General features: G+C 40.3%; 1 protein-coding gene across 1 annotated transcript; it reads left to right on the top strand.

Moving 5' to 3' along the window:
• Positions 1-6,854: 6,854 nt before the first annotated feature.
• Positions 6,855-11,538, top strand: LOC118753075 (neurofibromin-like; the record flags this gene model as incomplete). The annotated part of the gene is made up of 12 exons (XM_036487931.1): positions 6,855-6,994; positions 8,018-8,161; positions 8,247-8,631; positions 8,716-8,854; positions 8,923-9,028; positions 9,088-9,590; positions 9,650-9,971; positions 10,039-10,591; positions 10,652-10,705; positions 10,773-10,866; positions 10,933-11,442; positions 11,521-11,538. Coding segments are annotated over exons 1-12 (2,888 nt in total), but the record flags the coding sequence as incomplete, so codon positions are not given.
• Positions 11,539-11,544: the final 6 nt, after the last annotated feature.

The following is an 11,544-nucleotide window of genomic DNA, read 5'->3' on the forward strand; positions in this document are numbered from 1 at the left end:
TTTAAAGTTTCCCACAAACAAAGAAGCTGTAATGTTTTTTTTTTTTTATCGTTAACGATATCGTCCTTCTCATATGTATTATTATTGTAATTAGTATTGTTTACATTCTCCCATAGCTTCCTCCCTCTTTCCCCTGCCCTCTCTGCATCCCGTTTTTCCCTCCCCCTCTGAGGGCATCACAACGGACAGCTTAGTCGAGTCCAAGTATGCCTCCACATGCGGAGGCAGCCCGCTGACCTAACCTAACCTAACCTAACCTATTGTTTACATTACGTTTATCATCATCCAAAGGCGTATAGACCCATAATCCTCAGCTCTTTTCTTATCAAAACATTAAAAAAAAACTTATTGATCTTTAAGTCAAGGAGACCTATCTCAAGAAAAAAACATTTTGTGAAAGTCAACATGCCTATCAGGCAGGGAAAGTCTACCATTAGTGCAATACCCGACCCAAGTAATTGAAAAGTCATTTCTTGATATATCAGCTGCTTTCGACCAGCTTATGACCAGAATGGATATTCTTAAGCTACATATATCTTACTGAATTATAAGCATGCTGAAACACAGAACCATAATAGTCGAACTAGCACATAATTCAATAATTAAACGTTTGCTCACTAGTGATATCAGAGTTTTGACACTCCCTTAACTCCTTTACAAAGCTTTGCTCACAAGCACGAACCCACACTCAGTTCCTTGCTAAAGGAGCCGATTTTGTCAAGAGGGAGCAGGAAAACTGTTTTCTGAGCAAACCTTTTATTATTGAATCATGGAAGTAGAAGGTAGTAGGCGGACAATTTCGGCATTCGTGGCTGACCGAAGGTGACCCTCCCTGCCTCCCCATATTGTAGAACTGGTTGTGGACGAACTTTTGGAAATACTTAAAGGTATTATTATGCCTTAATGCATATGGCTATGCTGTTTGCCTATCTACGTGCTAGGCTGGAATGGGAAAAGGGCCTGTCAATTAAGCCAAAAGTATGAAGAGTCGAAATATCTAAGCGTGATACTAGATAAGATTTACAACTGGAACTCAATCTAATAGCGGTTGCCAATAAAGTCCAAGAAAGTTTTACTTGTATGTCGATGTCCCGGAGCTAATTTATCGCAACTGATCTATGGCCATAAGTTTATTATCCTATCTTGTAACTTTGCACGAACTCATCCAAGCACGATTATTTCACCTTATCTTAGCGCTGTGTCGTAACTTCATAGCTGGGTGAGACTGAAAAAAAAAAATCGTTCATTTGATTTTTAGGGACCACCCTAATATTCATACATAATGCCTTCATAAAATCTTAAGCTCTTGCTTCATTACATGAAATTCAATACAACATTCCATCTTTCGTTTGCAAGTATTTATTTTTAGAATGTTTTTAATTCCATACGAACAATGGTAATACCAAATTAGGTAAAGAAGGGGGTTCACATTCGAGCACAACATGATGGGAAATGCCTTTAAGCGGAGTGTCTGATAATACATAGTACCTGCAACTTTGTTTTTTCTAATACGTAATCGATTTTGGGACCAAATCGAATTATGTACGTACATATTTGTGAATTCCCTTCAAAATGTACGATCATTTCTTTTAATTACCACTTATTGACATTTTTATTGCTTTCCATTGCCAGATTAAGATTTCTTTAGAATTACATACGTTATTTTTAACTATTTTTAATGAAAGTCATATCCTATCATGCTTGATCTTTAATGTGGCACAATTTGCAAAGTGCTTGGCGGAGCTTTTCCTATAATTTATGGGCTGAATCTTAATGCTTTCGCAGAAGTTGCTTTTCGCTAGATCTACAAGCTGATATTGTAGGTGGTGCTAGTGCTGGATCCCAGTCAAGCCGACTTCATCCGCAATGGAAAGCACATATCCCAGCCGCTTGATGTCAAAACAGGTTTCAGATAAGGTGGGCCCCTTATGCGGTTTCTTCAACGTAATATTGGAGAAGTCTCCAAGATCTTCAGAACTGGACAGTTCTTTCTCAGCAACAAGAGCATGCATACAATAATTATCGTGTTCCAATGATATTGATCAATTCCGGTATCTTATGAATGTCATTCGCACGTATCTAATCCGATTCGTTGTGTCATAACAATCGAGTGCGAAGGCTGGTGGTACCTAATAGAAATGGGCTTAGCTTCACTTGATGTTTTTGATTGGCGTGAGTTGGCACAGAAACGAAAAGCTTGGTGTGCTTTCTAAAAAAACGCAAAGTGCTTATGGCGCAGAGGCAGTCTTCTGCAGTATTCGGGAGAAAGACTCTGCATAATACTTATAGGCTTTTGCGCTGTAGTGTTGGCGAATTCCGGAGACAATGAAACAATGCGCCCGTCTGGCTGGTTGTGGTACAAAAAGAGGAAGACCTTCTCTGCTTTAGAAATTCCAGGTACAAATGAGCTTCGCTCGATTAGCAAGAATAAGAAAAAATGGCATGCTAAGACAAAGAAAGATATTGGCAACATACATGGTATATGGCCTGCGGGATCCAAACTATGGTACGCCTGATGGTGACCGATATGTCACGCAGCACTCCGGTAACTATGGAATATCTGCTAATGCTCTCAGGTAGGGACACATAACAGAATGCTAACCGGCGAGATAGAGTTTTGTTGACTGGGCATTTGACAGCATACTTTTTCATTTGTAAAATGTCGCCAAAAAAAAAACGATGTTTCGCGTGCTTTTCCAGTACGTGAAGACGGCCGGTAGAACGAGCACTCACACAGGAACTTATTGAAGGCAGAATCTCCTCCTGAGCAGATATGAAAGCATCTTTTTCACCTGGAGGGCGAGATCCTAGACTAAAAACAAGAACCACTGGACTGGACTTTGTACAGGCAAGCACTATACCACATCCACTGGGTGCGTATCGCTACCTTCACAAACTTTTGCCAAATGAATGCCATCTTCGAAATTCCACCACAGCCCATAACAGAGGAAGAACTTTATCTGCCTCAAGAGACCCGCGATAAAACGACTTGTTTTTTTTTTGCGCTTACACTTTTGCTAATTGTTTGGCCGAGCTTTACCTTCAAGTTGAGGTATTACGTCTTGATTATGTTACACAAATTGAGAGGCTTATAGCTTTGCGCCGTCTCCGTGTTGCAAATATATTTTAAGAGAAGCTTTTTCGGGCCAGAAATGCAGTGACGTGGATGCCAAGGTGCGAATGCGCTGATTGTTTGTTTGATGACAGGAGATACTTCGTCTGGTCGTAGACCGCCAGACCCACTCGCTTTGTTTCCTTATCCAACTAGGATTTCATCGGCGTACGCCAGCAATTGCTCGCTCTTGTAAAAAATTTTACATGAGCGATTCATTACTGCAGCTCTTATCTTCTCCAACGTCAGATTAAAGAAATCGCATGAAAGGGAGTCGCACTGGACGTTTTTCCTGTCGGCCAGCATTTAAAGCTCTTCGCACTAACGTATTTCGGCCTCTCTCTTCTTATTACGGCAAATACGTCTCGCTTCCCTCTTCAGCTCCCTATAACGGTCCCACATGGCCCGATCGCAGCGTGGCCCTATAGGCGGCATCTTTTTTCTCTTCAGATTCTTGACACTCCTCATCATACCAGTTGTTATTTCGGGCTAGCTGAAATTCGACTACTACTTCGGCGGTGGTGCTTAATGAATGGGAAATATGGTTCCACGGTTCGCATATGTCGGTTTGTTGAAGAGTGCTCTCTGAAAGCAGGTGTGGGAGTCGAGTAACATACATTGGCCGTTTGTTGTGATTGTAGCTTTTCGACGTTAAGCTTCCCTTGCATTTTTGAGCGCACATTTTTTGTTGCACAGAAGCGGGTACGTATGTTAGCTGCAACAAGGTAGTGGTCCAAGTCGATTTTTGTGCCTCGTAGTGTATGTACGTACGTCCAAAAGACTGGAAGCGTGCTTTCGTGTGTTTTTCGATGTGGAGACAACCACGTAGCTTGATGGATCTTTTTATGCTTGAACCTAGTACTGCATACTACCATGTTTCGGGCCCCGGCGAAGTCTATCAGCTTCAGTCCGTTTCGTCGTGAACGCTGAATTTTCCGACGGTGGTTCCAAAGATCCCTTCCTCGCCCACCCTGGCATTGAAGTCGCCAAGCACGATTTTGATGTCATGGCGGGGGCAGCGCTCATATGTGCGCTCCAAGCGCTCATAGAAAAGATCCATGGACGCTTCCTACTTCTCTTCCGTCGGGACATGGGCATAGATGAGCGAGATGTTGAAGAATTTCTCTCCCACCACAAATCCAACACCGAATATGCGTTACTTTACATGGCAGCTGTAGTAGACGTCGCAAGGTCCCATACATTTTTTGTCTGCCCCGTCCAATGCATTTTTTGAATGGCGGTGATGTCAGCATTTGTCCTTACGAGGACATCAACGCGCCGGGCAGAGGCTCCTTCCCCATTAAGGGTCCGCACATTCCAGGTGCATGTCCTCAAATAGTAGTCCTTTAAACGTTTGCCGTGGTCATCATCAAAATGGGGAATCTCATCCGAGGATTTGTGTCTCTTTTTCATTGGAGGCTGTTTTTGCGTGGCGGGTCCCAAATCTAGCTCACAACCCATTGCTGGGGCGGGGGTGGTTTCGCAACCGGGCAAGCCGCTTGCTCCAAGACGGAAACCCGCTTGCAGACTTCAGTGAGCCCTTAAACCGAATAAGTTGGAGTGGCCCACCGAAGCTCCCTCTCTTTCTGCCGTGACCCAGAGTGCGCAAACGAGGACGCAAGAATCGGGATTGAGTATAGCCGTGCAACTGTAACTGAGGTGCGTTCAAAAATGCATCAAGCCCAAGCATCAGAGTCTTTTATATCTAAACTATAATTGATGGAAATGTCTTATTTGCGCAACTAAGTTCCAATTCGTCTTTTAACTGTATATATAAGTAATTATAGTTTAAAAATAAAAGAGACTGATGTTTTGGATTGATGCATTTCGAAACGCGCCCTGCATTCCGGCACAACAATTTAGGGCTGGTTGTTCAATGTCTGGTTATCACCAGTACATCATTATCGGCGATTATGTTATGGGCCTAAAAGACGTTACCGTTACCCTTAGGCTAACTTCAACATCTTTATCGACGTTATCGAATCCCTGTTATATGTTATGCAGAGTGCAATAGGGTATATTTAGGGCCGGTTGTTCAATGCCTGATTAACACAAATCGGAGGTAGATGCTTCGGTTAAATACAACGACTGCTTTATCGATCACATGTTATGGGCATGATATCGAAAACGCCGATAACGATGTTTAACTCGGAGGTGGTGATAACCAGGCATTGAACAACCGGCTCTTAGGGTCTTTCCATATTAAGATAACGATAAATAAAACAGAGGCAGCTAACTTTTCTGACGGTCAGTTGCAGTGCCCCATTTGATTTGTTACCATGTTAACAGTTATTTTTACTCATCTGTTAAACGCGCGACCAATTGCGATTCTGCTATTAATATCTAATATGTGACCACTAAAATACATTCTTATTTTATAGAAGTTATAATTTCTTTTTTTAAGCATTTAATTCTATTGTATTTTATTTATTTTATATTTTTTAATTTTTTTATTTTTGAAACTGATAATTTTATTTATTTGTTAATAGAGTTGAAACACTCATTTGACGGCCTCAAAGCGCAGTCCAGTGATCGGACATTGTGTAGAACTGCACTTTTTTGAACACAAGTAGCCCGTTCCCGTGCTTCACGATTTGAAAGATTTGCAGATTTTACAGGAACAGCTGTTTTCATCTAGCACCCATTCGCGTTTTTGAGTAGTTTTATTTTTGCTCGACATAATTTTCTTAATTTTAAGAGCAAAAATTATCCAACACTAAACACCAAAAACTTAGCCGAATAGGAGTATAAAATAAACTTTTTTTCGTTTTTGTCGATGTTATTGTGGCTTGTTAACATTTTATTTTTAATATTTTTATTGAGCTTTGTACCACGATTGTTTATTAGGAAAAATTGAAAAAGCAACAAAGTCTAAGCAGTAGAAGTTATAGCACTATTTCGGAGATCACCACATCTCCTCATCAGACTTCTTTTTTCTAGACTTCAGCAGGGATCAAACTTTTATTCTCAATAATCAATTTTTCGATGGAAAACGTGGTTTTATTGCAAAATATCTGATCTATAAAAAGAATTAATAGCGAAAATGTTAAAAACGGCGATTTTTTTGGAAAGTGTTAGCAAATTTCAGTGCATCTTAAGTGTATAAGGCGTTGTTTACTTTTACTTGAGAATTGTTAAAATCGGCAAATCCCAAGTAGTGGTTTCTGGAACATGCCACATTTATTCGCTACCTCGTGAAGTGATAAAAAGAAAAGCTGGCAGCACTTCACAATGTTGTAGAAATCTCTCAAAATATGTTCGAAAAATATCTTGTATGAAAGGAACTGCTTTACACTGTCAAGGAAAAAAGTTCCCAAATTTCAACGCAACTTTTAGGAACTTCAATCTTGCAATTTATTATACTAAAATTAAATTTTTCTTTTAGATTCTACTTAAAGGCTGCGTTTTTTTATACATTCCGGATAATCCCATTTCATAGCCGGAATAAACAGAATGCGTTTGAAATATACGTTAACATATCATCAGGAACGTTCTAAAGAATAAGTAAACAAAAAAGTTTATTCCAAACGTTCAGAATGAATAAAGAAATGCAGCCAAAGTGTTTGCAATTTGGGTGAAACCAATTTTTTTGGAATCTATCACATTTTTTGAAATGTACTAAATTTTTTTTCCTGATTCTACACACAATTTGTGGTTCCCGATCACTGCCGCTGTCAAAGTAAAATTTCCCCGTGCAATCGCAGCCAATGCCACAAAGTGAAAATCTGTGTAGCTGAAAATTGCGTGAAAATTGTGCAGCTCTACTAATGAGAATAAAAAATGCAGTAAAAAGTGTAAATTAATTGTGGAAAATATATACAAATGGCAATCCAAAAGCCCGGCGAGTGGGCGAACTCGCTTTTGGCCCGTTTCGAGGACCAGGTGAGCGGAAAACATGGATTTTCACTGGGTCTCGCCCTGGGGCTGCTGCAGCGCAATGCAAAAAAGCTGTCAGAAAATTTCCTTATCGATTAAAAAATGTCCCATTGAGCGAGCGTGATAGCGCTAGTGTGCAAGTGCGATGGCAAACGTTTGTTATTGTTTTGGGATATTCATTTGTTTACGTTTTGTTTACACCGGCTTGCGTAGTAGTTGGGTGGAATTATGAATGAAATCCGATCGCCCGAATGAATTTATGAATGGCTCGCGATTGTGGCTGCGAGAATGAAAAGTGAAAGTTGGGAAATTTTAACGTACAGCCACAAGTTGCGGGGCTCACATGAATGAATGTATGAATGGGAGAATGGCTGCCGTTTTGTTGAATGCGAGCGTATTTTGGGGAAATTTTTCAAGTGCATCGAAATGTTTATTGTTTTTATTTCGGTATGTTGTTCTGGTCTACTGGGCACTTGTTGTATTGAATTTCGATTTCAATTATACATATGTGTTGCAGATAAAGGAACGAACTTATTGAAATAGAACTATAGAATGCCTGGAATGGATTAGGAAAGCGTATAAATGGGAAACATCTAGATTAAAAAATCAGTAAAATGGAGATGGCGTTTTAAGTTTTTTGCTGGCCAATTAATTTTATGAAGAATTAGGAAGTAACTTTAAATTACAAAAAAAATAATAAAATTTAAGCAAAATACAATTTGAAAAATTATGTACAAGGCAAATAGCTGAATTTAGTTAAAAAAATAAACAATTGTTGATGTTATAGAGTTTGCAATAATATACTCCCAGGAGATGCTGCACGTTCTACTGAATTACACGAAAAACGAATACATACATACATATGTTCTCGATTTCGGGTAGTATAGTAGTACATAATCCATTCTACATATAGAGACATATTTACTTACTACATACAAATTGCATATGTACTTTGCCCCATATATTAAATTACATATTTTATTTTTTTAGTAAAATTTATTAATTTATTTATTATTCTTCCAATTTCAGCTCCCCAACAAAATTGGACCACATAGCACACAAGCGCGTATCAGTCAAGATCAGCTGAGCGCATGTCTCATACATATTTCCCGCTATCGTTTCTCACTGGTAATATCCGGACTCACTAAAATACTGCAACGCGTTAATGAGGCGGTACGATATTTTTATATTTTCCTTAGAAATATACATATGTACTTATCATACTACATACATATATCTTTTTTCTAATTCCCTGCAGTCTTTCCAAAATCGTCATGACGCGGAGCGTTGTTATTTCGAATCACTAGTCATCATACTTACTACACTCGAACGTTGTTTGGCCAACCAGACCAAGGATACTGCGCGTTTCGAAGAGGCAATGAATGTTAAGCTATTGCTACGTGAAATTTCACAATTTATCGATGTACAGAGTGACAGTAATCCCAATGCAGCACAGTTGAAGGCCATTGCTTCAAAAGTGCTTTTTGCACTCTCACAAAATCACTTTTCAGCGGTCTTCAATCGCATTTCAGCGCGTATACAAGAGTTGACCACATGCTCCGATGAGAATCCCGACTACTGCGACATTGAATTGATACAACACATTGATATGGATATAAATAAATTGACGAAATTGTTACAAGGTAATAATTGATTGCATGTAAATTGTACGAGACAATGTTAAATCTACGAATTATAATATGTAGAATTTCTTTTTCATGAAACAGTGTCCAAGTCAAGATCGAAGCGGGCGCCACCACTCCTATTGTTGCACTCGTTGGAAAAGGCTATTTGGAATTGGATCGAATATCATCCACATGAGTTTCAGGATTTGCAACGCGGCATTACAACTAAGGAAATATCTGGGTAAGTGCACTGTAAATGTAAATTTGCTTATCATGTAGCCAATTTTCGGTACTATTTTTCGTTTATAGTTGTTGGGAAGCTTTGCTGGAATTCGTTGAAGCGTACAAATTAGAGAATAAGAAGAATAAAACTACTGTATGGCCGCTGCAGATGCTGCTGCTTATACTTAATCCTGTATGTCAACAATATTTTTGCTGTCAATTGTATGCACTAAATGAGTTTTGTACTTGCAGAGTTGCTTGGAAGCCACGGTCAATGAACTACAACAATCTGAGAAGGAGAAAGACAAAGAAAAATATAAAGATAAAGATAAATCATCATCCGCACAACCTTCCGCACAGACGACACGTGACAAAGAGCAATCGGCTAAACAGTTTATTGAGGGTGTTAAGCGCGGACTGGGGCCACATTCACCCTCCAAACAAGTCACCGAGTATGCTGCCATCGCATGCGTGAAACTTTGCAAGGCCTCAACCTATGTGAATATCAACGATTCGAATAATGTTATCTTCAAGCTGGTACAGTATGTCATTAATGATTTGAAGGCGTTGCTCTTCAATCCGGTAAAGCCATTTTCGCGTGGACAAGCGTACAATTATGCCGATATTGAGCTAATGATCGATTGCTGGGTCTCGCTCTTCCGCATTAACCCTCACAATATTGACACTTTGAAGGTGTGCTTAAATCTGTCGTCACCGCAGGCGTATCATTTCGTGATTGTATGCTCGTTATTGAGGTAAAGTGTTAATATGAAGGAATATAATGGGCAACTTTTTTAACTATCCACTCATGCAGATTAACGCACATTCATGTTGATTTTCGACTGCAAAATAAAAATCCATTTCGGACCATTAATCAGCCCTCGCTGCCTTGGTGGCCCGAAACGAATGTCGTACATTACCGTTCAGCAGAGCTGCGTGCACTCTTCACTGACACATTAAATAAAGCTACACAGGGTTATATCGCACATACACCTTTGCGTATGATCACATCTTTGACGCTAAAATCGAAAGATACCCAAAAAGGTTTAGCGCGCTCTGAAGAAGGACCTGCGCACAAAATGCTGCTGCTGCTCATGGTTCGACTTATACATGCCGATCCCACCTTGTTGTTGAATGTAAGTGTATTAGCATTGCTATTTGATTGTACTACTTTACACATTTCCTTCAACCTTACAATTACAGACTCAAGGCAAAGTGGCACATGAAATGCAAAGCTCCTCGCTCGAACTCATTAATGGTCTAGTGAGCTTAGTACACCAACCCACTATGCCGGATGTAGCTCAGGAAGCTATGGAGGCACTCCTTGCTCTGCACTCGTTCGACAAAATTGAATTATGGAATCCGCAAGCGCCAATGAATTGCTTCTGGGATGTCAGCTCGCAGGTGCTTTTCTCGATTTCACAGAAGCTTATACAACATCAGATCGCCAATTACACAGATGTGTTGAAGTGGATGCGTGAGATATTGATTTGTCGCAACGCTTACCTGCAGCGGCACAAAAAATATGCGTTGGTCGGACATGAGTTACAGATTTGTCGGCAGGCGCGCATCAAGCTGGAAGTTGTGTTCTTCATGTACCTGTGGTCAGTCGATTTGGATGCAGTACTGACTTCGCTATCCTGCTTTGGCCTGCTGTGCCAAGAGTCTGATATATTGCTGACAGCAGACGATGCGGCGACAGTGTTGCCGGTGGCCAATTATCAAATCTATCAGGATCTAACGCAGTTAGCGAATTGTGAGCGTTGAGGAAATTAATAAACAAAATCTATTTTTATACTTAATTTTTCATTTCCAGCCGCTACTGATACGCGCATCTGCTTCTACGAAACCAATCATGGAAATGCATTTAGTGAGTTCATCACTTTTTTCGTAACCCTTTCAATTTGACTCAAGACGCGTTTTTTTCGTTTTTGTAGGCCGCCTTACGCTACAACGACGTATGATGAATTTGCTCCGTAAAATCGAGCACTGCGTGGATGGCGTGCAAACTGCTTGGGAGGAGACTTTTAGGTGCCTTTATTTTATTTTTATTTTTTAATTTGTAAACGTTTTAACTTTGTATCGTCATCTCCTTAGAAACTGGGAGCTCACTAGCAAAGTGCTGCAAACATATCCTAAATGCAAGACAGACGATGCTCAAGCTGAGCTCTTTCATCGTGGTGTTGGCAAGCGTCGCGCAAGTCATCAAAGTTCCGAGCACGATCTGGAGGAGCACATAACCGAATGGGCTAACATGACTTGGTTTCTGCTGACGCTTGGCGGTGTTTGTCTACAAAAGCGTTTGGCTGCGCGTTGGAAGCAAATGCAACAGCAGAATACTGCCGCAAATGTGGGCGCAACTAGCGGTTTGGCTTGTGGTCCGGGTAATCTCTTGCAATCGCACAACAGCTTGGCACATTCGCAGAACACACTAGCTGCATCAGGCAGCATGACTTCTATTTCCTCGATACCAGCTGTATCGCTCTATTCCCTCTACTCATGCTCCACCAGCTCTGGACGCGGTTCACTGCTACATCCAAGCACAATTTCTTTGTCTACTATAGTGCAAGCGCCGCAGCAGGATTTGCAATACTGCCCGGTGACACAGTGAGCTAATAATTTGTCACTAAAATATGCGTTGTCATATTACACAAAACAAAATTTTTTTTGTCACTTTTTTCACAGATTCATTGGTCAACTGTTGCGTTT

The sequence above is a fragment of the Rhagoletis pomonella genome, unplaced genomic scaffold, assembly GCF_013731165.1.
Source record: "Rhagoletis pomonella isolate Grant_MI unplaced genomic scaffold, Rhpom_1.0 Rhpom_scaffold_02084, whole genome shotgun sequence".
NCBI classification, from domain to species: Eukaryota; Metazoa; Arthropoda; class Insecta; order Diptera; family Tephritidae; genus Rhagoletis; species Rhagoletis pomonella.